Below are 27,692 nucleotides of genomic sequence, written 5' to 3'. Positions count from 1 at the left end.
TCCTCGCCGGGTGCAGCGCAGCTCTGCTGCCCGCCGCTGGCTCTCCCTCGGGTCTCCCTCCACCTCTTGCTTGCTTCTCCCCCTGCCTCTCCGTCTCACTCGCCGCCACCGCCACCTGCCACTGCCCCCTCGTCACCTGCAACCTTCTGAGCCAGTTTGCTTCTTCCCCTGCCTCTCCGCGAGAGATACGTGACGCATCCCCATTCATCCACTCATGGCCCGTCTTAGAGAAATAAGTATATAGGTAGAAGGTAGATGATTAGGAACAAAATAGTTCCTCTGTGGAGTTCTGTCTCTCACTGATGACCACTGATGTGGCAAACACATAGATGACTCTCTCCAAAGGAAAAACATAGGCAGGTAAAGTGCAAGATCTCTTCAGGCATATAGGGAGGGCATCAAACTGGCATGCAGGTTTTAAGGTAGGAGGCTGCTTTGAAGAGCACCAGGAATAAGGCCATGTGCCATACCCCTTATTTTCTGATAATCTAAACATTCCCTCTGGACAACCAGAGCCCAGATTATGTATGATGGTGGTGGGGTGTGGTGTGGTATGGTGTAGTTTGGTTTGGTTTTACGGTTTGGTTGAGGGCTACAGCTTAACCCCCCTCCACTCAGCATCAGAATAAAATGCTGTAGTTCAGCTCTAGAATATATGAAGTAAGAGAAGAAAGTACCTTGAGCAGGTCCTTCCTCCTTGAGTAACTGCACAGTCTGCATCCCCTAAGAGTTTGAGAAAGAGCTTTCCAGATCAAGGGAAGGTGTTTCCAGAAACATTTGAGCCCCAGCATCAGTTTTGGTAGAAATGAAGTTGTACCTTGCATAGGCCTCCCATTATGCTCTGAGATGAAGAAACGCACCAGAGAGCCCACACCGTCATCCCTTCTAAATTGGTCTCCTGTGTCGTCGTCATATGAAGCATCTTACTTGCAAATAAATGCATATGTTATAATTGTATTCTGTTAATGTAATGTAATCTGTTACATTTTTATTGTGTGTGTGTGTGTGTGTGTGTGTGTGTGTGTGTGTGTGTGTGTATAGATTGCAAGCCCATGACATGCAATCTTGTTTTTATCGTTCTACTTTTGTATAGCACCAGTCTTATTTAGGCTCTTCTATAAAAAGCAACCACTGTCTACCTCAGCAGCAAGTAATTGCATTCAGTGACAATTCTCATTTCTCTACAGAGCTGAGCTGAGAAACAAAATTTTCTGTATTTTACTGTTGTTATAACTCGAGCGTGCATTTCCTCCCACCAATATGCCCCAGGATGCTAAAACTATCATTGAACCAGTTTTGTATTTCATATTTCCTGGGACTAGCATAGCAACTTCACTTAAGATAATTTCATAGGCCTTGAGATCCATTCAGTCAAGTTTGTATCATCACAACTCACAAAGCCAGTGTTGATATGCTCATTTTGGATGGATACCAATTTTCACACTATGTCTCAAGTTCCCTCAATAATGATATATGTTGATCTTGCCTTAAATTATTACTTCCTGATGTGGAAGAGGTTCAAGGGAACCAAGTGGCATTAGGATGAAATGCTCTTCATACTGTAGGAACCCTCTGGAGTTTCCTTTTTATAACTATTTCAGTTTTCTGGCTCCCTCTAGTGGCCGAATAATAGAAGTATTATTTTTGTTCACAAGCTTGAAAGGTTGTAGGTTGGCATAATGTCACTGGTTTGGTTGTATCTTATATTTTTAGATCAGTATACATGCAGTATATGCATGTATACACCTGAAATAAACCTGCAACACTACTATAAACCTGCTTCCTTTATTAGTCATTGCTAATTGGAAACACACTGGTTTAACCACTTGTTTTAACTCTCAGGGTCAGTGGACTTTCCCCTTTCATGGGTGACAATGACAATGAAACATTAGCCAATGTTACCTCAGCCACCTGGGATTTTGATGATGAAGCTTTTGATGAGATCTCGGAAGATGCCAAGGACTTCATCAACAACCTTCTAAAGAAAGATATGAAGTAAGGCTGCATTATGCACAACATCTTGAATATGACCATTGACAAAAAGCATAAATGTTCAGCTAGAATATCTTCCTATGCACAAGCTTCTCTGGGTATAGGAGTCTTAATATTGTGATAATTATGTACACATGTGTTGCTAATGCTCCACATTCATAATTCATTTAATGTGCACAAACTTGGTGCAAGAGCTGTGCTTCTACACCTTACTGTTCTTGTCTTGATCACTTTCAAAACTAATCTTCAGGTAATCCAATACTCAAAATATGTCCTATAGATCATAAGAACAGCCCTGCTGGATCAGGCCCAAGGCCCATCAAGGCCAGCATCCTGTTTCGCACAGTGGCCCACCAGATGCCGCTGGAAGCCACAGACAGGAGTTGAGGGCGTGCCCTCTCTCTTGCCGTTACTCCCCTGCAACTGGTACTCAGAGCCATCCTGCCTTTGAGGCTGGAGGTGGCCCACAGCCCTCCAACTGGTAGGCATTGATAGACCTCTCCTCCATGAAGTCATCCAAACCCCTCTTAAAGCCATCCAGGTTGTTGGCTGTCACCACATCCTGTGGCAGAGAGTTCCACAAGTGGATCACGCGTTGTGTGAAAAAGTACTTCCATTTGTTGGTCCTAGACCTCCTGGCAATCAATTTCATGGAGTGACCCCTGGTTCTAGTGTTGTGTGAGAGGGAAAAGAATTTCTCTCTCTCTCCACTTTCTCCACACCATGCATGATTTTATAGACCTCTATCATGTCTCCCTGCAGTTGTCTTTTTTCTAAACTAAAAAGCCCCAGGTGTTGTAGTCTTGCCTCATTTATTTATTTATTTATTTATTTATTATTACATTTTTATACCGCCTTTCGTTAAAAAAAAAACCCCAAGGTGGTTTACAAAAATTAAAAACATACAGCAAAAAGCAGTAAAAACATCAAGCTAAAAACAAGCATAAAAACAAGACAACAGATAAAAACACACAAGAACAGCAGTAAAAGACGATTATGTAAAAGCCTGGGTAAAAAGCCAAGCCTTTAAAAGCTTTCTAAAAGCTGTGATGGAGTCTGAGGAACGAATGGCCACCAGGAGAGCATTCCAGAGTCTAGGGGCAGCAACAGAGAAGGCCCTGTCCCGAGTACACGACAGCCGGGCCTCCCTTATTGTCGACACCCGGAGCAGGGCCCCCTCAGATGTCCTAGTCAAGCAGGCAGCAACCCTTGGGAGCAGGCGGTCCCTCAAATACCCCGGGCCCAAACCGTTTAGGGCTTTAAAGGTCAAAACCTGCACCTTGAATTGGACCTGGAAACAAACCGGCAGCCAGTGCAGCTCTTTCAAAATGGGGGTGATATGTTCCCAACAGGCAGCTCCGGATCGAACCCTCGCTGCCGCATTTTGCACTAGCTGTAGTTTCCGGATATTCTTCAAGGGCAGCCCCACGTAGAGCGCGTTACAGTAATCCAGCCACGACGTGACTAAGGCATGGGTAACCATGGCCAGATCTTCCTTCTCGAGAAAGGGACGCAACTGGCGCACCAGCCGAAGCCGTGCAAAGGCACCCCTGGCCACCGCCTCCACCTGAGCCTCCAAAAGCAGAGCCGAGTCCAGTAGTACCCCCAAGCTGCGTACTTACTCCTTCAAGGGGAGTGCAACCCCATCCAGAACTGGTAAAATCTCCTCATCCCGATTGGCTCTCCTACTGACCAACAGTACCTCCGTCTTATCCGGATTCAATTTCAGTTTGTTAGCCCACATCCAACCCATCACAGCCTCCAGCCCCCGATTCAGGACATCCACCGCCTCCCTAGGATCAGATGACAAGGAGAGATAGAGCTGAGTGTCATCCGCGTATTGCTGACAACTCAGTCCAAATCCCCGGATGACCTCTCCCAGCAGCTTCATGTAGATGTTAAACAGCATGGGGGACAAGACCGAACCCTGCGGGACCCCACAGGCCAACGGCCACGGGGCCGAGCAGTAGTCCCCCAGCACCACCTTCTGGACCCTCCCCTCAAGAAAGGACCGGAACCACCACAACGCAGTGCCTCCGATTCCCATACTCGAGAGGCGGCCCAGAAGGATACCATGGTCGATGGTATCGAACGCCGCCGAGAGGTCCAGCAGAACCAGCAGGGACGCACTCCCCCTGTCTAGTTCCCGGCGTAGGTCATCCACTAGAGCGACCAAGGCAGTCTCAGTCCCATACCCGGGGCGGAAGCCAGATTGAAAAGGGTCCAGATAATCCGTATCATCCAAGACCCTCTGCAGCTGGGACGCCACCACACGCTCCATCACCTTGCTCAAGAAGGGAAGGTTAGACACAGGTCTGTAATTGTCCAGGTTGGAGGGATCAAGGGAGGGCTTTTTTAATAGAGGTCTTACCACCGCCTCCTTAAGGCACAATGGCATCCTGCCATCCCTTAACGAAGCATTAACGATCACCTCCAGCCATCTGCCTGTTCCCTCCCTGGCAGCTTTTATTAGCCATGAAGGGCAAGGGTCAAGAGCGCACGAAGTCGCCCGCACACTGCCCAGGATCTTGTCCACATCCTCAGGCCGCACCAACTGAAAAGAATCCAAAACAATGGGACCAGATGGTACCAGAGGCACGTCTGCCGGAACTGCCAAAACTCTGGAGTCCAGGTCAGCACGGATGCAAGCGACTTTATCCGCAAAGCGACAGGCTTTGATCACAAAGAGCCGTAGATAACTCCTCCCCAGTTGTCCGGGGGGATGTGTGGAGCAATGTTTTCACCACACGAAACAGCTCTGTTTGCCTGCACTGAGCAGACGCAATGGAGGCGGAGAAAAAACGTTTCTTCGCCGCCCCCACCGCCATGGCGTAGTCCCTAAAATGGGTTCTAGCCCGTGTTCGATTGGATTCGTGACGACTCTTCCTCCAGCGTTGCTCCAGCCGTCATCCGAGTTGCTTCATCGCCCTAAGCTCTGAGGAAAACCAAGGAGCAGAACGGGCTTCACCAAGCCGGAGAGAGCGCTTGGGGGCAACCGTGTCAACAGCCCAGGCCATCTCTCCATTCCAGAGATCAACTAAGGCCTCGACAGGGTCACCAGCTCTGGACACTGGAAACTCCCCAAGGGCCGTCTGAAATCCAAGCGGATCCATAAGCCTCCGGGGCGGACCATCTTAATCGGCCCACCACACACTCATAAGAAAGGTGCTCTAGGCCCCTGATCATCTTGGTTGCCCTCTTCTGGACCTTCTCCAGTTCAACAATGTCCTTTTTAAGATGTGGTGACCAGAATTGTACACAGTACTCCAAGTGTGGTCGCACCATAGTTTTGTATAAGGGCATTATAATGTTAGCCTTCCTAATGATCCCTAGCATGGAATTTGCTTTTCCACAGCTGCCTCACATTGAGTCGACACTTTCAACGAGCTGTCCACCACGACCCCAAGATCCCTCTCCTGGTCCGTCACCGACAGCTCAGATCCCATCAGCATATACTTGAAGTTAGGGTTTTTCGTCCCAATGTGCATCACTTTACACTTGCTAACACTGAACCGCATTTACCATTTTGTCGCCCACTTCCCCAGTTTGGAGAGATCCTTTTGGAGCTGCTCACAATCCATTTTGGATTTCACAACCCGGAAGAGTTTGGTATCATCTGCAAATTTGGCCACATCACAGCTTACCCCTACTTCTAGATCATTTATGAATAAATTAAAAAGCACCGGTCCCAGTACAGATCCCTGGGGGACCCCACTTCTTTCTTCCCTCCATTGTGAAAACTTTCCATTTATACCTACCCTCTGTTTCCTGTCTTTCAACCAGTTAGCAATCCACACATGTACTTGTCCCCTTATCCCATGACCGCTAAGTTTCCTCAGGAGTCTTTGATGAAGAACTTTGTCAGAAGCTTTTTGGAAGTCCAGGTATACTATGTCAGCTGGATCACCTTGATCCACACACTTGTTGACACTCTCAAAGAAGTCCAAAAGGTTGGTGAGGCAAGATTTACCTTTGCGGAAGCCATGCTGGCTCACTCCCAGCAGGGCCTGTTCTTCTAGGTGCTTTACAATTTTATCCTTGAGGATGCTTTCCATCAATTTGCCTGGAACGGATGTTAGGCTAACCGGCCTGTATTTTCCCAGATCGCCCCTGGGTCCCTTTTTGAAAATCGGTGTTACATTTGCTACTCTCCAGTCCTCTGGTACAAAACCCGATTGCAAGGATAAGTTATATATTTTAGCAAGGAGGTCGGCAATTTCACATTTGAGTTCTTTGAGGACTCTTGGATGGATGCCATCCGGCCCTGGTGATTTGTTAGCTTTCAGTTTTTCCAGACAGTTTAGAACATCACCCCTTGTCACGTCTGACTCAGCTCTCTAGCCTCCATCCCTAAAAAGCCTGGTTCAGGAACAGGTATATGTTCAGTATTCTCTGCCGTGAAGACAGACACAAAGAACTCATTCAGCTTCTCTGCAACCTCCATATCCTCCTTAATAATCCATTTCACTCCCTCATTGTCTAATGGTCCAACTGCCTCCCTGGCAGGTTTCCTGCTTCTGATGTACTTAAAGAAGTTTTTGTTATTCCCCTTGATACTTTTGGCTAAATGTTCCTCAAACTCTCTTTTTGCCTCCCTTATTGTCACCTTGCATTTCTTTTGCCAGAGTTTGTGTTCCTTTCCGTTCTCTTCATTTGGACAGGCCTTCCAGTTTCGGAAGGAAGTCTTCTTCCCTTTTATGGCTTCCTTGACTTTACCTTTTAGCCATGCTGGCATCCTCCTGGACTTAGTGGTACCTTTCCTTCTTTTGGGTATACAGTCTAACTGGGCTTCTAGTATTGTGGTTTTGAGTAAACTCCATGCACTCTGGAGCGAAGTGACTCTCCTGATTTTCCCTTGCAGCTTTCTTTTCACCATACTTCTCATTTTGGAGAAGTTTCCTCTTCTGAAATTCAAAATGTCTGTGTTAGACGTCCTTGGTGATTCTCTCCCCGCATGTATGCTGAATTTGATGGCTCTGTGGTCACTGTTCCCTAAAGGGTAGATGACACTGACATCATTCTCCAGGTCCTAGGTGTCACTCAGAATTAGGTCCAAGGTTGCCTTCTCTCTGGTTGGTCCCATGACCAACTGTTCTAGGGCACAGTCATTTAGCGTATCTAGAAATTTGACCTCTTTGTCCTGACCTGAATTTACCAAGTCTATGTGTGGGTAATTGAAGTCACCCATAATTACAGCCCTGCCTCTCCTTGATGCCTCCCTGATTTTCTCCTGCAACTCCCAGTCACACTTGTTGAATAACACTTTCATAATTAATAAATTCAAGTCTCAGACCCTGCAAAATTGTAGATGAAGATTATTCCTGGCACACAAATGGCCAAACATTAAAACAGCAAAACTATAGTGTCTTTAAATTACCTCTATAAATAAAAATAATCCCTACTGCCTAATCTACACTAATAATCCCTAATCTGCACTACTATAAAGACTTTACGAGATTTGTCTGATGTGTAACTTGATGAGCATGACTTCTCTAATGAAGAAGAACATGTAGCTGTACTTGACTCACTCTGTTTGCTTTTGCTAATTCATGAAGCAATCGGGATTCTACCAGTTGAGGGCAAGCTTTAGTTGTGCAAACAACAAATACTTCTGCTTCCTTGTAATTTGATGTGCCATACTTATTGCTATAGCCAGATAGATGGACATCCCACCATGGGGACTGCCGAACTCCATGCGGCAGAGTATGTTAATTCATCTGGATTATGTGATCCCCACACACACACACACACACGCCTCTGATCTTTTTTGGTTTGGCGATCGTGATTAAAATGCTTTAACCCTCGGGGCAGTAGGAGGCAGCCTCTAGAAAGAAAAATCCTTGAAGGCTGGTAATATGCATTGCCTCTTACTGATATGTGCCTCTTTGCTTTGGCTCTTATCAAATAAATACACAAGACTTAATCAGAGTTATTAATCAATCCAGAAACAAGGAATCTGCTATATATCTGAGTCAAAGACTCCATTAGTCTGGGATAGGAAAAGATGAACAGTGAAATGATGACATGAGTAGGGAAATCCTTGGTTAGTTCTAGGACATGTTATTCATGAAGAACAGGTGTATTTTTCACCACACAGAACTTCCAATTACTGCGAATACATATAGAAGTTGGTCAAAGGATACACATTGTACCATTAGGGAAATGGGAGAGCTCAATTGTATATTAATACAGTTTTTGCTTTGCAACTCTGACTTTGTTTTCTCTAAATTCACAGGGACCGCTTAGATTGCACCCAGTGCCTTCAGCATACTTGGCTGCAAAAAGACACCAAAACCATGGAAGCCAAAAAGCTCTCCAAAGATAGGATGAAAAAGTACATGGCTAGAAGAAAATGGCAGGTAATACAGAGAACAGAAACATGTGATGCAGCTCCCTTGTATCTTCCATTTCTTGAATTCATAATTTTGAGGTCCATAGAAATGGAAGGCCTTCCGGCTACAAAACAAAACAAAAAACCAGCATTTGCATGGTAGGGGAAGGAGTCTCTCAGTTGACTTATCCTTAAAGAGCTAATGTTTTGGAAAACACATTATGGTATTATGGTGAGCCAGCATGGTGTATTGGTTAGAGTGCTGGACTAGAACCTGGGAGACCCGACTTCAAATCCCCATTCAGCCATGATACTAGCTGGGTGACTCCAGGCCAGTCACTTCTCTCTCAGCCTAACCAACTTCACAGGGTTGTTGTGAAAGAGAAACTTAAGTATGTAGTACACCGCTCTGGCCTCCTTGGAGGAAGAGCAGGATATAAATGTAATTAATAATAATAATAATACCATCAATCATGCTCTGCACCCCCGCAGTGATGTAGATAGGCTATACCTCCCTTGCAGCTCAGGTGGAAGAGGAATGCTGCAAGTCCATCAAACAGTAGAGGAGGAGAAAAGAGGCCTTGAAGAATATATCAAGGGCAGTGAAGAAGATGCACTTGAAATGGTCAATAACGCGAAACTATTCAACACCAATGAAACAAAGCAGGCCTACAAGAAAGAACAAGTCAAGAACCGAGCAGAAAAATTGAAAAATAAGCCACTGCATGGTCAATATTTGCACAATATAAGTGGAAAATCAGACATCACCAAGACCTGGCAATGGCTTAAGAATGGCAACTTGAAGAAAGAAACAGAGGGTTTAATACTGGCTGCACAAGAACAGGCACTAAGAACAAATGCAATAAGAGCAAAAGTAGAAAAGTCAACAACAAACAGCAAGTGCCGCCTTTGTAAAGAAGCAGATGAAACAGTGGACCACCTAATCAGCTGTTGTAAAAAGATCGCTCAGACTGACTACAAACAAAGGCACGACAAGGTAGCAGGGATGATACACTGGAACATTTGCAAAAAATACAAGCTACCTGTAGCCAAAAATTGGTGGGACCATAAAATTGAAAAAGTGGTAGAAAATGAAGATGTAAAAATATTATGGGACTTCCAACTACAAACAGACAAACATCTGCCACACAATACACCAGATATAACTGTCGTCGAGAAGAAAGAAAAACAAGTCAAAATAATCGACAAGGCAATACCAGGGGATAGCAGAATAGAAGAAAAAGAAATAGAAAAAAATCACAAAATACAAAGATCTACAAATTGAAATTGAAAGGCTGTGGCAGAAAAAGACCAAAATAATCCCAGTGGTAATTGGCGTCCTGGGTGCAATTCCAAAAGACCTTGAAGAGCACCTCAACACCATAGAGGCCACAGAAATCACCATCAGCCAATTACAAAAAGCAGCTTTACTGAGAACAGCCTATATTCTGCGATGATATCTATAACAGCAACAATATTGACAATAAAATTCAACCATCCCAGGTCCTTGGGAAGGACTTGATGTCTGGATAAAACAAACCAGTCAATAACACCTGTCCGACTGTGTAAATAAATAAATAAATAAATAAATAAATAAATACCAGGGGATAGCAGAATAGAAGAAAAAGAAATATACAGGGGATAGCAGAATAGAAAAAAAGAAATAGAAAAAATCACAAAATACAAAGATCTACAAATTGAAATTGAAAGGCTGTGGCAGAAAAAGACCAAAATAATCCCAGTGGTCATTGGCGCCCTGGGTGTAGTTCCAAAAGACCTTGAAGAGCACCTCAACACCATAGGGGCCACAGAAATCACCATCAGCCAATTACAAAAAGCAACTTTACTGGGAACAGCCTATATCCTGCGACGATATCTATAACAACAGCAACAACATTGACAATAAAATTCTGGCATCCCAGGTCCTTGGGAAGGACTCAATGTCTGGATCAAACAAACCAGTCAATAACACCTGTCTGTGTAAAATAATAATAATAAATGAGAGGCTTAGTTTAAAGCATACTAATAGTTTTGCTGGCTTTGTTTCAAACATGCATCCTATATAGATCCTGTGGGAAAGGTCTCCTGAGTTTATAGCAGAGATAGCTTTGGGAGATGTTTATTTTGGATCATCACCTTGGGTAACTGTGGAAGTTGTGTGTGTGTGTGTGTGTGTGTGTGTGTGTGTGTGTATTGATATCTATCTGTCTAAAAGAATTCTGAGACACCAGCACTGTGGGTGAAGTGTTTTTCATAACCCCACAAAATTTTTGCTGATATTCCGTATCTGTCTTTCCTTGCCCACTTTCAACACTTTCTCTACCCTTGCTCTTTAAAAGGAAACTCTTTTGAGGTCCAACTTCCAAAATCTTCTGGTGAACTGGCAGTACGAGACAGAGCGAGACTGTGAAAATCCTCATTGAGGATCCATTTGCATTCCACCATCCTGCTGTTATGGGGAGACTGCCTGGAACAATTGTGTGTTTTCTCAATTAGTCTGCTTCTTAGTTTATGGATATTTGGGGGAATAAGGAATTGTGAGAATTGATTCACTAAGCACTTCTGTGTTGCGTTGCAGAAAACTGGGAATGCTGTCCGTGCCATTGGAAGACTATCCTCTATGGCAATGATTTCTGGCCTGAGCGGGAGGAAGTCCTCATCAAGCTCACCAACCAGCCCTGTTAATGCAGAAAAAATAGAAGTGGAAGGTATGGGAATTTTGTCTGTGGAATCTGGAAAGACACTGTACTTCCTGTATCTAGCCCAAACAGATGTCTTAAACCTACTGTAGGCAATGTGGATGACTCACAGCCTGTATGCAGCCTGCAGTGCCATTTTCTTTTTTACCTAGCATCTCTTTTATAATTTGGCCTCACACTGGTCAATATACCGTGTTTCCCCGAAAATAAGACAGTGTCTTATAATAATTTTAGCCCCCAAAAATGCACTAGGGCAATTAGCGGTACATCAGAAATTACTGCTAGGTCTTACTTTCGGGGTAGGTCTTACTTTTGGGGAAACAGGGTATCTCCTATGATTCCTGCCTTCTCTAGGCCCCGGTTAAAAAATAGTCTACATTATTATTATTACATTTCATATCCCGCTCTTCCTCCAAGGAGCCCTGAGCAGTATACTACATACTTAAGTTTCTCCTCACAAGAACCCTGTGAAGTAGGTTAGGCTGAGTGAGAAGTGACTGGCCCAGAGTCACCCAGCAAGTATTATGGCTGAATGGGGATTTGAAGTCGGGTCTCCCAGGTCCTAGTCCAGCACTCTAACCACTACACCACGCTGGCTCTCACATGTTAATAATCAGATGGAAGCCTGCTTTTGCATAGTATTTCTTCACATCTGGCTGTAATGTTCAGCACAACTTGCCATGTAAGTCCCCTGAACATATGGAAAGTTACCATGCTGTGTTCCTGGAGGCATTCATTAGTGGCATGTAAATTCTCCCTTCAGCTGCAAAAGTCCACATGGCAAGCCCCAATATACAGTTTTGCCTAGGTCATAAAGAGTTGCTATGCAGATGGGACTGGGTCTAGGCCAGCCCCTACAAGCAGGGGCGTAGCTATAATTGTGCGAAAGGGTTCAAAGAACACGGGCCCCCAGCTCCTGAGGGCCCTCCAGCTCCATCCCTCCCTATTTTCTTCATTGTCTCCCTCACTCTAGGGGGCCGCCAGAGATTGGAATGAACACGGGCCCCCTCTACCCTAGCTACGCCCCTGCCTGCAAGGTTCAACGTTCAGCATACATGTTGATGTGAAATTAGACACTTTGTGACAGGAACCCTGAAGGGTCATCAGCTAAAGTTTATTAATGGCTTTCAAGATATCTGCTCTTCCCTACCATTTGCCGTGGTATCAATATAATGTAGGAGCATGACACAGAGGCAGATCTTATCTATTGACAAAGTGAATGGTGCTTACCTTAAATTTCTCAGTCAGCCATGTTCTCTGCCTTCATTTTATGTGCCTATTCCCTCCCTCTGTTGTTCCCTGCTGTTCTTGCACTCTGGCACGGACAACAGCTTGTGCAGTTGTTTTCCTCTGTGTGTGTGTGTGTGTGCGCGCACACACACACAGGTGCTTCGGTTTTGATCCTACTGTGTTAGATACAAATCTACACACTACTGTAGTCCTGTTAATCACTATAAAGCAACTGATATTTTCCATATTTCTCTGTATCTCTTCTGATGAGCAATTGAGATTTGTTTGTGTGTTTGAATTTTGATCCCACTTGTTAGCTACAAATCTATACTTTGCCATTTATTGCTAAGGCACCCACCTAATCCTGGCTCCACATCTGCAGCTGCCCACAATTGGCTCCACCTCTCACAACCTGTAGTTCCACCCATCACCTGCCTTGCCTAGCGCCCACCCCCTCCAGTCCCAGGAGCCACCAGCCACCACTGACATAACATGAAGACTGATGGTAGACGTGCCATCACTCTTTGGAAGACACCCAAGTGATCTGAAGTACATCTAAGCAATTTCTACACTGTATAAATTACACTGTATAAAGGCTCAGAATAAGTATGTAATAAATAAAAAGCAATAAATAGTAGGGATGTGCACGAAATACTTGGGCAACATCCCAAGGGGCGGGGAGGGGCACCTTTAAAAGGAGGCAGGCAGATCTTACCTGCCCTTCCCTCAATCCTCCGCCACCCCACGCCACCCCATCGCGGCGCTCTTCTAAGCAAAACTACTTCATGTAAGCGGCAGCCCATGCCACTGGCTCCTTTAAAGCACTGCGCTGCAGCAACGAGATGCTGCTCCCAGCCTCCCTCACAAAGCGTTGGCATGCAAATGGCATTGGTGCCGTTTGCATGCCAACGCCACACGAGGGATGCTGGGATCAGCATGCAGTCACTGCGGTGCTTTAAAGGCGCCAGCGGCACGGGCTGCCGCTTTCACGGAGTACTTTTGCTTAGAAGACGGAGGCTTGAGGGAGGGGCAGTGAGACCTCCCTGTCTCCTTTTAAAGACACTCCTCACTGCAGGGAGCCAAATCGTTTCGGCACCTCTTCAAAGATACGCCAAAATGATTTGGGCTCATCCCTAATAAATCGTTCTGAAGCTTTAGCTGCAAAATGCTACTGCCTGCCCTCCTAGCTGGCATACAGAGACAGGAACATATACAACTAGTAGGCCAACTGCATTGACTCCCTGTTAGCTTCTGGGTCCACATTTGATCTATCATGCTCTTGACAAGTTGGTCTCTGCATGTCTCAGAGAGCATATTCTTCGTTCCCTACGACAGAATGTAAAGCAGTTTATTAAGCACAGGGCTTAGATGGTGATATGGAACATGCTTCCACAAGAGATCCACCAATGCCCTTTCCTGGTAACATTTAAAAGGATGGTAAAGCAAAACTGAAGTGTAAATTTTAGTAGCAATTCAGGAGAAAGGTGCCACCAGAGCCAATTAGAAAGTGATGGAGCAAAGTGGTGCATGAGTAGTAGCTGAGATGCTTTCCTTGACAGGAGGCAAGGCAGAGGGAGTCAGTGTGCTTGGAAATGCCAGCCTTGGCTTCCAGAGATTAAGAGGGACAAAGGTACACAGGGGCGTAACTATAAGAGGGCAAGGGGGGCCCCCAGAGGCAAGTCACATGACTGAATCCCCCAGCCATGCACCCGCTCGGGCTTCCTTCAGTTGTATTCATCCTCCGAAATTGATATGAGTGTTAAGACCTGGAGCTACCAGAACACCATGTCTTTCTCTAGTACCATTAAATGGCTGGCATCGTCCACAATTTACAAAACCTTAAAAAAAATAATTTAGGATGATGTTCTATTTGTTGAGAATTCTCTCTGGTAAGAGATGCTCTTCTATTACAGCAGAGTGCACAGAGGCAAAACACTGCCCAGGCATGCATGTATGCTGAGAGTAAAAGAAACTTGGAGCCAGTTCATAGTTTCAAATCAATATAAGGAGTCTTTATTAGTGAACTCCATTCTAGATAGTAAAGTGGAGAGATAGGATCTCTAATCTAGCTAGCTAGCTGGATGCAGATGGATGGTTTCTGCATCTCTGCACACATGGTGCAGGGAGAGAGGAGCATGTGTAAACCACCCAGAGACGTAAGTTTTGGGCGGTATAAAAAGGTTTTAATAAAATAAATAAATAAATAATGTGTGTTGAAAGGGAAGAAGGAAGAGAGCAGGCAGGAAGGAAAGAAGTCCCTAAGAGTATCAATCTACATATCAAAGGGATAGTGTCAGAGCAGTAGAGAAGGGATGACCAATGTCTTGACCCCTCTAGCCCTCTGACTCACTAGTCTGTCACTGAGACATGAGACAGCGTGTAGTCCTTCACTTCCAACACTATTGTGGCACATAGGAGATTGATTGATTATTTATTTGTTTGTTTTTATTATGCTTTTTGTTACCACTATTCAGCCTCATTTAAGATTTCTTTACTTCATGAGCTGAGCTTCAGTGAGGGGGGAGGCATTTTAAAATCTTGTCTCTGGGCCCACTCCAACCTTGCTAGGCCCCTGAAGGTACATGTATTCTAATGGAGAGGGTAGCATGCACATTCCTGAGCAAACTGATTAATGCTACATCTGGTATTAAAGGGTGTATAATAGTGTATACGGTGCTGTTTGCTTACCACACTTGGTATGTCTGTACCTTGGATACACACAGGCAGCAGTAATGGAATGGTGGTTCATAGTCCAATAGGAAAAAATAATGCTAAGGAAGAAGGTTCTGCTATTGCAACATTGGCAAAATATTCTTCTGTGTATGAGTATTCCCGATTAAAATCTTGAGTAATACTTGCTAGGAAGTAAATCCCACTGAGCTCAGGCTTGCTCCCAGTAAACCTGTTTAGTCCTGAACCTAGAAACGCTACACACATGGATAATACTATCCCGGGGTATACCGTCCATTAGGCAAGGGGAGACAGTTGTTTACTGGCCCGCTGCCTCAACGGTTAGTCACCCACATCTGTCCCCCATGGCTGTGGTGGCTGCCTGCTTGTAGCTAGCTGCCTGGGTGGGGAAAACAGTGGCTGGCGGCCTCGGTGCAGTGAGGGCAGCGATTGCCCCCCCCCCCAATCGCTTTCCCTTGCCTTCAAGGCAAGACCTGAGCAGCTGCTCCTGTGCGCCCTCTCTCTCCCGGTCTGGGCGGGGGTGGGTCAGCAGCCGCCTGCCTGCCTTGTCTGGCACCGGGACCATTTCCGGGGTGCCCCAGCCTGTTGTGCCCCTGCTTGCACCCGTTTGCCCCCACCTGCCGCCACCTCTTTCTCCCCTCTCCTCTACCCGCTCCCCCCGCCGGGTCTCCTCCTCCTCTCCGGCTATGGCTGCAAACCTCGTCCAAAATCTCACAGGAGAGTCCAAAGTTCCCTCTCATGAGAATTCCATATCTGCTGGTGGAGGTGGATGGCAGAGGGGGAGGGGAGGGGGAGAAGGGCGGCAGTGCAGCCATCACAAGAGCAAAAGCCACCATCGGACAGGGCTGCCTCCAGGATTGTAGACAGCAGATTTCACAGCAGAGAGTGCCACTGGGACAAGAGAGTGCAGTACTGTAGCCCTAACTCGGTTTTCTCAATTTTCACAAGATCTCTTTCAGATAAGTTCTTTCTTTGTGATGCATCTGAAGTGTTATTAATCACAATTCTAAAACTGTTGCATTGACATATTAACTTTAGTCAGTGATAGATAACGCCAGTTTATGAATAAATGTGCAGCTAGATTTATCTCCCAGATGTCCTATATAGCCAGCATCTCTGCCCCACCCCCCCAGTGAGAAGCAGTCCCTTTGCATGGCACCAGGAAGAGTGGAGGGGGCTGGGTGAAATGCTGGCAGAGGCTGGTACTGCCTATGCGCTTTCCACTAACTTTGCTCTCATTAACTATCCACAGCAGTGTAGAAATGTAATATATAAATCCCATTATCCAGCAAAACCTTTCCAAATATACATGCAGGAATTTGGGAGGCACACAGTGTGTGTGTGTCTGTGCCTGTGCATACCCTTCTCATTTAGCAGACACGTTTCCATATTTATGGTGCTCAGTCATTAATAACTAGTTTCAGTGTTGATTTATAAGCTTCAGAAGAAGAGGAGAAGAGAGCTGGGGGTAGGGGGCGATTAAAAAGATTTAAAATGAAAAGTGGGGTGGGGGGGCAACCACTTTTTTCTTTGTCCCAGTGGCCCCCCATGTACTGAGATCTGTTCTGCACCTAGTAGAAGGTGACGGAGAGGAAGACAGCAAGGGGCCCATTTTAAACACTCTTCTCTGGGCCCACTCCAACCTTGGTACGCACCTGAATATGTATTGTAAAGTTCACCCATCAAAGGCTACTATGAAAAGAAGAACAAAGCAGATTTTGGTGAGCTTCTGCAGTGTTACCAGGTGTAAAGGAAGGTTTTGACCATCATCTGGCTATTAGAACAGTTCTCTGGCAGAGGAATTTCCCGTAAGATTACCAAACCTTTGTTTGCTTTCCCTAGATGAAGCTTCCAACACTCTCCTGGAAGCAGTTGATGAAGAAAGGCCCCATGTGAAGCCTTATTTCACAAAAACCATTCAAGATATTGAAGTTGTGGAAGGCAGTGCTGCTAGATTTGACTGCAAAATTGAAGGTAAGACTTTGGAAATTTGAATGACTTTATTTGAAGTTATTTACATGTTCTCTTTCTTTCTATGTTGTTCCTTCAGGGGGTTGTATCCTAAGCTGCTATTGAGCAAAATGAAGTTCTGTTCAAGCAAAGGCTTCCATGTGGAGCTCCCTGATGATCTGCTCCTGAGGAGGGATTGGCAAATATAATCTCCCTTTGGCAAACAGAACTCTTCATGGAAGGATACACCCCATGGATTACCCTTTTGTGACTTGTATTTTGAGCATTTGCTCCCTTATTATAACCTTCAAGCAACATGTTGCAACAAGAATATCTTGTTCAGCCACTAAATAATAACAGTCTTTTTTAAATCTATGTCACTCACAACAGAGTAATCTGGGTGCGTCTTCACTGGTTTCTCTGGCTTCCACTTGGGCACTTTCATGTCAAATCAGAAGTCTGAGAGAGGTGACTTGAAAAAGAAGGTATAGCCAGCACCTGTTGAGGGCTCAGCGGGGAGTTCTGAATCCACAGATATGTACTGGTATTCAGTGTGATGAACAAGCATAACTGAATGCCAAAGATATACCTTTTACTTAGACTGTTTAAGGCCACGTTAGGGATGTGCACAAAACTGGTGTGTCCGTTTTGAACCGGTTTGAACCTTCAAAAGTGGGTGGGGTGGTAGCTGGCACCCATGGTTACCTGCCACCCAAACCGCAAAGCAGTCGGAAACTTGTACGATTTTTTATGAATTCTTGAAATTTATTTTTATTTTCCTCTCATAGGATATAATGAACCAGCCCATTATTCCCTATTGTGGAGCACCCATGGGTGCCAACAGCCATCCAAACCCCGAAGCAATCGGACACCCCTACGATTTTTTATGAATATTTGAAATATTTTTAATTATTTTTCTCTTATAATGGGACCCAGACCAGCCCATTATCCACTATTGTAGAGCACCTAGGGGCACAAAAGTGGGGTGGGTGGTAGGCAACCAGGGGTGCCTACCACCCACAAAACCTCAAGGCAATTGGACACTCCTCCGATTATTGGTGAATTTTAAAAGTATTTTTGAATTCCTCATAGGGAATAATGAGGATTGCAGCAAATGTATAGCTTCACGTGGGGGGGGGGAGGGGTGGCCTAGAGCGGAGTTAGTGGGTGGTAGTTCCCAAGGTGGGCAAGGAAGCTATCCGAATTATTTGAAAGGAATTGAGCAAAGGGCTGAGTTTTAAGTGATTTTTGAAGTTTACACGTCTTTAAGGTTTTTCTCCTTAAAGAAGCATGGAGGTGTCAGCAAATGTATAGCTTCACGTCGGGGGCAAAAGGGTGGTCTAGAGCAGTGTGGTGGATGGTAGTTCCCAAGGGGGGCAAAGCAGCTACCAGAATTATTTGAAAGGAATTGGGAAAGGGCTGATTTTAAAGTGATTTTTGAAGTTTTCATGTCTTTAAGGTTAGCAATTGAGAGTGGATTCATGGTTTGTTATTGAAAATCTCAAAGAATCTACACTCAGAACACCTCAGAAACAACAAAACCCAGTACCCCATGGGTTAGCAACCCATGGGGTGGTTGGCACCTTTGCTCTGGGCCACCCCAGCACCCCCCAAGTGCAGTCATGGGGCTGCTGAAACTTCCATTCTTCCCTATGGAGAAAAACCTTAAAGCCACTTGTGGGGTGCTGGGGTGGCCCAGAGTGAGTGGTGGTGTAGTGCACAGAGGGTGCCAACCACCCCCATAGGTTGCTAACCCATAAGGTACTGGAGTTTGTTGTTTCTGAGGTGTTCTGAGTGTAGATTCTTTGGTAGCATATAAGGTTTTCAATGACAAACCATGAATCCACTCTCATTTGCGAACCTTAAAGACGCGTAAACTTCAAAAACCACTTAAAACTCAGCCCTTTGCCCAATTCCTTTCAAATATTTCTGATAGCTTCCTTGCCCACCTTGGGAACTACCACCCACCACACTCCACTCTAGGACACCCCTTTCCCCCCAACCTGAAGCTATACATTTGCTGCAATCCTCATTATTCCCTATGAGGAATTCAAAAATACTTTTAAAATTCACCAATAATCGGAGGAGTGTCCGATTAATTTGGGATTTTGTGGGTAGTAGGCACCCCTGGGTGTCTACCACCCACCCCACTTTTATGCCCCTAGGTGCTCCACAATAGGGAATAATGGGCTGGTTCAAGTCCCATTATATCCTATGAGAGAAAAAGGGAAATAAATTTCAAAAATTCATAAAAAATTGTAGGGGTGTCCAATTGCTTTGGGGTTTGGATAGTAAGTACCCATGGGTGCCAGCTACCAACCCACCCACTTTTGGAGGTTTGAACTGGTTCAAACTGGGTTGAATTGAACCATCCCCAGTTTGGTTTGAATTCTAACCTGCAGCTTGAACCTGATGGCTGGTTTGGTTCAAATTCGAACTATCGAACCACCCCAGTTCGAATTCAAACCAGTTTGAATTCAAACCGGTTTGCACATCCCTAGACCATGTATTACTTTTTGTATTTCAGAATCATATCAGTGAAATTATCCATTCTAGTTCTACCATTAAATACTGAAAACAGGGAAGCTTTGTTTTCTAGTTTATCCCCACTAATTTGTAAATGTGACAAATTAAAATATATTATAATGAATGGGTTTTTTTTAAATAGCTGAACTTTTTGAGTGTCTGAATGCAGAGATTAAGTGAGCAAAGTACAGAGGCATGTGTGTAGCTCTAGATTGCTCCTCGCTTGCCCCCATGCCCAGTTGCCCCATTTCTCATGCCATGAGTTCTGTTGCTTAAACACTTAAAGGCACACTTTACATTTCATGTGGAGACCTCTGCTGCACATGCAGTGGTGTCTCCCAGTGAACAACACAGTGTGAAAGGAAAACACATTATTCTAAAGTCATGAAGGCATTTGTTGGACATTTACTAGAAAATTATGATTAGTGGTCACTCTCAGATATGTGTCTACCTTACGTTCACAGACACACATACCCCAATCTCATTTTACAATAGCCACAGTAAGAACATGGGCAAGTCTTTTGAAAGATAAAAATGCTAAAATAAACTCAGGTTCAATCCAGAGAAGATGGAGGTGCTGTTGGTGAGTTCTTGGAGGTGGTGTTCAGCCTGTTCTGAATGGACTATACTCCAGTGTTCCCTCTAACAGGGATTCCCAGATGTTGTTGACTACAACTCCCAGAATCCCCAGCTGCAATGGCTTTTGCTTGGGGATTATGGGAGTTGTAGTCAACAGCATCTGGGGATGCTTGTTAGAGAGAACACTGCTGCACTCCACCTCAAAGATCAGGTTTGCATCATGGGGGTGCTATTAGGTCTGACCTTGTTTCTGGATGCCCAAGTGGTATTTGATTTCAAAGTACCTTCCACCAGCTGAGTTACTCCTTTTACAGAGAGTCTGAATATATATCTATGTATGAACATATGCACACATAAATATGAAGCTACCTTTTACTGAGTCAGACCATTGGTCCATCCAGCTTAGCATTGTCTACACTCCACAATAAGACAGAGATAATTATTGTGCAGTCAGAACTTGGGAGATTATTTTGATCTTCCAGTTCTGGGTGGGGAACAGGTACTCCATCTGAGAGTGCTTCTGGATCCTAATCAGAGTTAGCTAATTACAGACCTGTTTCTAATCTTCCACGGTTGGGCAAGGTGGTTGAGTGGGTGGTGGCCTCATAACTCCAGGCAGTTTTGGATGATGTAGAATATCTAGACCCATTTTGTGTGGGCTATGGGGTGAGACTGCCTTGGTCGGCCTGATGCATGATCTCCAACTGGCTATCGACAGAGGGAGTGTGACTCTGCTGATCTTTTTGGATTTCTCTGCAGCTTTCGATACCATTGACCATGGTATCCTGCTGGACCGTCTGAGAGAGGTGGGATTGGGTGGCACTGTTTTACAGTGGTTCCACTCCTACCTCTCTGGCAGATTCCAGATGGTATCACTTGGAGACTGTTGTTCCACCTAGCAAGAACTGAAGTGTGGAGTCCTCAAGGCTCCATACTGTCTCCAGTGCTCTTTAACATCTACATGAAACCACTGGGAGAGATCATCAGGAGGTTTTGTCCTGGGTGTTATCAATATGCTGATGACACCCAGGTTTACTTCTCCATGCCAACCTCATCAGGAAATGGCATATCTTCCCTAAATGACTACCTGGAGGCAGTAATGGGCTGGATTAGGGATAACAAACTGAAGTTGAATCCAAATAAGATGGAGATACTGACGGGTGGGTGGGGACAGGACCCGAGAGAGAGTTTAGATCTGCCTGTTCTTGATAGGGTTACACTCCCCGTGAAAGATCAGGTACGTAGCTTGGGAATGCTCCTGGACTCAAATCTCTCCCTGGTTTCTCAGATTGAGGTGGTGGCCAGGAGTGCTTTTTATCAGCTTTGGCTGATACATCAGCTATGTCCATTTCTAGAGGCGAATGACCTTAAAACAGTGGTACATATGCTGGTAACCTCCAGGCTTGACTACTGTAATGCGCTCTATGTGCGGCTGCCTTTGTATGTAGTCCAGAAATGGCAGTTGGTACAGAATGCGGCAGCCAAGTTGATTTTTTTAAAAAAAGTTGATTTCTAGGCCATCTCGGAGAGACCATATTACTCCTATACTAAATGAGCTATACTGGCTGCCAATTAATTTCTGGGCAAAATACAAGCTGCTGGTTATAACCTATAAAGCCTTTAACAGGCCCTGGGCATTTAAAAGAATGTCATCTTTGCCATGAGCCCCATCGCCCATTGAGATCATCCAGAGAGGTCCATCTGAAGTCTGGTGGCTACGCAGGGACGGGCCTTCTCTGTTGCCACCCCGATACTCTGGAATAGTGGTGTGCATGGTTCGGTCCGGAGGCCATTGACAAGGCCTCTGGACCGGTCCGGAATTCCCACGGTTCGGTTCGGAAGGTCGGGGGGTTCTCTTTAAGGGGGGGTGATAGTACTTACCCCCCTGCCGCTCTTCCCCATCCGGCGCTGGTGGTTTTCAAAACGTTCTTGGGGTGGCAGAGTTCCTCCCTGCCGCCCCTGCCCCCGTCGTTGTCCTTGCTAGCTTAAAAGTAGGCAGAGCTGGTGGCGCGCATGCACCCTTTGCGGCACGCGCTTGTCTCTGCTGCTGGCGCGCGCGCCACGTATGTCACGCTGCACGCGCCAGCAGCAGAGACGAGCGCGTGCCGCAAAGGGTGCATGCGCGCCACCAGCTCTGCCTACTTTTAAGCTAGCAAGGACAACGACGGGGGCAGGGGCGGCAGGGAGGAACTCTGCCGCCCCAAGAACGTTTTGAAAACCGCCAGCGCCGGAGGGGGAAGAGCGGCGGGGGGGGGTAAGTACTACCACCACCCCCTTAAAGAGAAACTCCCTCCCGTGCCGGACCATGGGAATTCCGGACCATGCACACCCCTACTCTGGAATGTGCTCCCTGCTGAAATAATAACCTCTCCATCTCTGACAACTTTTTAAAAGTCCCTAAAGGCCCATTTTTTCACCCAAGTTTTTTAATTTGACTGTGGTTTTAATTTTTTAAGGTTTTAATTTTAATTTTTTTTTATTTTGTAAACTACCCAGAGACAGAAGTTTGGGGCTGTCTACTAATTTGAGAAATAAATAAATAAAATAAACTCTTCATGTTTCAAATGGATCTTTCCCAGCCCTATCTGGAGATGCCAACAGTTGCCCTTCTGCATGCAAAGCATGTTCTGGTTTTAATCTTTCAAAAATGCTAAATCACCTGGGATCCAGCTATCTTGAGGGTTGCCTTCTCCTACATGAAGCTGCCTGAATATCTCTAAGAAGGACAATCTTTCATTGCTGATGTTTTAAAAACTCTCTTTATAAGCCACTCTGTGAGTTTTTTGAGGACAGAAGAGGAAGATATTAAATATCTGAAGGAATAAAAATAGTTTGACTTATGGCACCTGTATTTTTTACTCCCTTGTCTTAGGCTATCCTGACCCAGAAGTGATTTGGTACAAAGATGACCAATCTATCAAGGAGTCCCGGCACTTCCAGATAGACTATGATGAGGATGGGAATTGTTCTTTGACTATTTCTGAGGTCTGTGGAGATGATGATGCCAAATACACCTGCAAGGCAGTTAACAGTCTTGGAGAAGCAACTTGTACCGCAGAACTCATTGTGGAAACAATGGGGAAAGAAGGGGAGGAGGAAGAGGAAGAGGAGGAAGAAGAATGAAACAAAAATTGAACAAAATAAATATTTGAAAAATCACCCAATTAAAGACTTTTTTTCTAAAGCTCACACAATGTGACATTAGGTCATGAGTTTTTGGTTTGTTTCATCGGCACAATCAGCTGATACCTCTTTGTTCCATTTATGGGCATTAACTTGAATTAGCAAGCACTTTAGGTGGCTGTTGTGCTTGTATTTAGTTTAAGTTAAAGCATTAGTTCCATAGCCCAAATTATGAACATGAGCACAGCATATGAAAAGCCAAACCTTACAAGAGTCAATTATTTCTTTGTTGAACTCATCAATTGCGGGAAAGGGGCAGGACACTGCACGAATTGTTCCATCAATCGATATGAAAACAGTGGAGAACCTATTACCTATGATCCAATCCTCCTAACCACCTCTGCGCATTATGTAAGTCTCACTGATGTTCCATTAAATCAATGGAGCTTGCATGAATGCAGTGGGTTTTGAGAACATGGAATACAATTCAACAGAAAGTTCTCCTACAAAAGGGCCTGCTGAAAGAATGGGATCTGCGCAGGAGGAGGAAGAACTTCCTAGTAGATTACATCTTTGGACTCTCGTTGACATCTCTTGTCAAGTGTCAAGTCATGTATTTGCTATCATCCCAGATCATATTTGTGACATATAAGTGAAGACCTTTGCCCCCACTGACGTTAGTAATTTTGTATTGAAAGCACTCTCTGCCTTCATTGGTTTTCTCCCTGAACATTTGTGAATTTAACTCGGTGTACCTAGGTTTCAGCCAGTATAGCTATCATTGGAATATAATTGGCTTAAATCTCAACATTTCAGCTTGTCCCGTGGCTCGCACAACCTAAATGTTGTGATTCAGCTCTGAGATGTAAAAAGTTCATTTTTTTCCTATTAGTTTGTTCTTGCTGTAGTTTCCCTTTCCCACTTCAATCAATTGTACCCAATCTCTCCCTTACAAGGACCAGTTTTTATGCCCATCTTAGCAGCAAGAAAAAGTCAGCTTTTGCCAATCTTCAACCAAGTCAGCTGGCACATTCAGGATTTTGTTACACCATGCCAACTATCCAAACTAGCCAGCACTGTTGTGACAAAAGCTGAATCCAGCATGTCAGGGGTTTCTCTCAACTGCCTCCCCACAGGCTAATATGATAAAGGTTGGCTTTTCACCACAGCTACCACATGCAGAAATGGTTATGAACATCAGCCCTAAATCTCTCTTACCTGGTTGCAGATTCTTCTCCCTGCCTGGAAAACAAAGCTGAATATGGAAAGCAAACTTTACTACCTTATTTGTAAAGGGCAAGGAGTAAAAAGTATAGTTTCTGAATGTATGCTGTTGCAAAATAGAATGTTGGTGATTCTGTGCCTGTGCGTCACAACTCAAGTTTTTAACCAATTTGTAATGTTATTTGGTTAAGTACAAAAATGTATTTTAGCCAATGAATAGTTGGATACCAAAGCAGCCAAGGAAAGGGAGCCTAGATTGTTTCTCTACAACTTAAAAAAACCCATAGATTAGCTCAATAAAAATAGCACAGTCAATGATAAAACTTAATCTCATCCCCAAACTGATTCACATTCAGATGTATTAACTTTGCTTTTCTTTCACAACAAGCAGCAGTTCAGAGACCATGAAATGTTATGCATAATCAAATGACAGTACACGTCCACTATCTGTGCATCATTCCAGTTGTGTGGCTTTTTCCCACTTTGTGTACAAGCTTTTTTAAAAACAGCTGACTTTAAAGAACACACACAACAAAGCTTATTTTAGCTTTTCAAGGCAGGGGGACAAAATTAAGTGTACTTTAATACAGATGTATACGGTATTATCTTTAGATTATTTGATATTACGTAGTCTTATGTGTTCTATATTATTTGCTCATCTGCCTGTTTGAATACAACAATTCAAAATTTCATGTATAAGGCTCACTCACAACTGCTGTGGGTTTTTATAACTGCTTTTGCTGATTCTTGCTAGGTTGAAGTTACCAGCATGTGTTCTCCTTTTTAAACGAATAAAGAGTTTTTGTTATAGTAAAACACAATAATTGCCAGTTTGCCACAGATTCTTATAAGGAAAAGTTTTTAATATGGTTTAGTGCATACAGAGCATTTTCTCACACGTTTTTAATGTGTTATGGAAATAATGGGGTGTATTTTTATATACCTTAATTAAAAATATGCTGATGTTTTCCTGGTTTTCTTAAACCGTATGAGCTGCAAAATATGAGAACACTACAACTGTAGTTACTCACAATTTCTCAATAAACAAATACCACCAAGCATGCTAGCAAGTGCTCTAGTTTGTTCAGTCTTATCCAGCAGCTCAGTTTTCTTCTTGCAGCAGTGCTCCCATCCTTGAGTGATTGCTGTAAGGTGCACCTACCTAATGATTCTTCTGGGTACAATCCTAGGCAAACTGCTTCCATTAACCAGTTTAATAGGTTCATTTTCCCACATACAAATACACACTCTTATCTGTCTTTTGCAGCAAAAGATAAAGTGTAACTTGAAAGTGTCACTTTTTTACGCTAGAAGATATTTGCAGCTGTTTTCTGGGGCTTGCTTTAATATAATTATGCCACAACAAGCCGGTTATGTGATCAACCCATACCAGTGTGCCTGCTTTGAAAACGGGGAATGTGTGAGGAATGAATGAATATATTTCAGCATATTGCATGGGGAGGGGGAGGCATTTGAAATTTTCTGATGTCAACAGAAAAAGAACCAATGGTAATACCATGAAGATTAGTTGTCTTTAGACTAATGGATCAGCTTTGGGTAGGAGTCATTCCAATTTTTTCTTGATTCAGCTTTAAAAATATTTGCCAGATTTTGCCATTCTTCCTGTTAAGTTTGTCTTTATTGTTTAGATTTTGCCATTTTTATCAATCAGTGAAATTGCTAAGGGCCTAACTCAGCTTACTTGATCAAAATGCAGAGTTAGGCCCTTTGCCATTTTAATCAATCAGTGAAATTGCTAACATCTAAACAATAAAGACAAACTTAATAGGAAGAATGGCAAAATCTGGCAAATATTTTTAAAGCTGAATCAAGAAAAATTTGGAATGACTCCTGTAAAATTAGCCGCTTCTTTGCAAGTTAGTTAAACTTCATTGAATCTGAAATATTATCTGAATCAGCTTGTCTTGAAAGCAGAACATATAACACCTTAGATTTGAACGATACAGCATCTCTTATAACGCTGCAATACATGTATTTACCTCTGTACATTCTAATCTGGGCTTCTGACAATGAAGTGATCAAAGTTACTTAGGAAATGTTGCTATGGTTCACACTCATTTGACTGAACTGATTAATCAGCCAAAGCTTTAAGTTTTAGTTGATCAATTTACCAATTAAAGATTAAAATCCTATTTATTGTTTTTCCTTTCAGTGGTTTTATTTTTAAAAAATAACCATTTTAGAATAACACTGAAACATCAAAGTCTCACAGATATCAGGTTCTGAGGTGGTGGCTTCCAGCATATATTACGTGTACACATAATGATAATGCACATGTCCTTCATATTTTATATGGCAATTGTGTTTGCTGTAGTCACACCAGTATTCTACAAATGTAAATACACGAATGTGTGAAGGGCAGTTACATGTCATGAACACTTAGGGACAAATGCCAAGAAGCTGTGCTTGGCCATTGATCTGCTGCAGGCCGGTGTGGAGAAAGGCCAGCAATGACCCAGGTTCAGCCAGCTGCTATGGCCCCCTAGGCCCGGCCCCCTGCATCAAAAGTCAGCGTCTGACAGGGAGCAAATGTTAGCAACACCCCCTGCATTTGATGTCAGACGCAGCGGGAGTAGTTTAGGTCACAAACAGGGCCGTGCGGCCCCATTTGGGAGCAAAATTGGCCAGCATTGCATTTGCAGAACCGCCAGAGTGGCTCTCCCTACCTTTAAAAGAGCCGCTCCTGACCATGCTGCAGACATGGTGCTGGCTGGATCTGGCTTGCAAACAGGGCCGTGTGGCCCAATTTGCAAGCTGACATCAGACACAGCGGGTGTGGCTGGGGCACAAGGTGTGGCCCCTGAAGTGTTAACCCACAAGGGCGGTGGCTTGTGTCACTCAATGGTGGCTCCGCCCTTGGCAGCAGGTATCCACTGCATATTTATGGATATGTGTCACACCTTCTCACAAACAATATTTGTCCTGCAGAGCCACCAGTGGAGGGATGGCAAATTCTATCTGTGTAAACTGGTTTGCTTAAATTGCTTGTGATGGTTTTGGCACAGAAGTCTTTTTGGACCAGGATCCACCTTTAGCTGAAAGAGAGGCAATATGAAACCTGGTTCTTTTTTAACCATATATGTGTATCATGGTAATGCCCCTGGCGCAATCCACCTCAGGTCTGGCAGTGACCTACCCAGCTTGAGGTCCAATCTACCAGCTAAACACTAATGGTGTAGATAGAGTAGGATAGAAGAACTGAATTCAAATCTCCAGTCAGCCTCAAAGTTCACTGTGCAACCTTGTGCCAGTCACCAACTCTCAGCCTGCCTCAGTTTAACCATCCAGACAGTGGTGGTGAGATGATAAAGTGGATACTCTCTCTC

General features: G+C 44.3%; 1 protein-coding gene across 7 annotated transcripts in view; it reads left to right on the top strand.

Annotated features, from left to right (window-relative positions):
• MYLK (myosin light chain kinase) overlaps nucleotides 1-25,404 on the top strand; it is a 359,252-nt gene extending 333,848 nt beyond the window's left edge. For all 7 annotated transcript variants that reach the window (XM_053251749.1, XM_053251736.1, XM_053251728.1 and 4 more), the window contains 5 exons: nucleotides 1,843-1,995; nucleotides 8,228-8,351; nucleotides 10,902-11,031; nucleotides 16,786-16,917; nucleotides 22,871-25,404. In XM_053251749.1, the coding sequence (XP_053107724.1) occupies nucleotides 1,843-1,995; nucleotides 8,228-8,351; nucleotides 10,902-11,031; nucleotides 16,786-16,917; nucleotides 22,871-23,121 (790 nt within the window). In that variant the 3' untranslated portion in view covers nucleotides 23,122-25,404. The remainder of the gene's footprint in view (nucleotides 1-1,842; nucleotides 1,996-8,227; nucleotides 8,352-10,901; nucleotides 11,032-16,785; nucleotides 16,918-22,870) is intronic.
• The last annotated feature ends 2,288 nt before the right edge of the window (nucleotides 25,405-27,692 follow it).

Source organism: Hemicordylus capensis, chromosome 1 (assembly GCF_027244095.1).
Source record: "Hemicordylus capensis ecotype Gifberg chromosome 1, rHemCap1.1.pri, whole genome shotgun sequence".
NCBI classification, from domain to species: Eukaryota; Metazoa; Chordata; class Lepidosauria; order Squamata; family Cordylidae; genus Hemicordylus; species Hemicordylus capensis.
The sequence above is the reverse complement of the archived record's forward strand: the minus strand, read 5'-3'. Positions and strand labels throughout refer to the sequence as shown.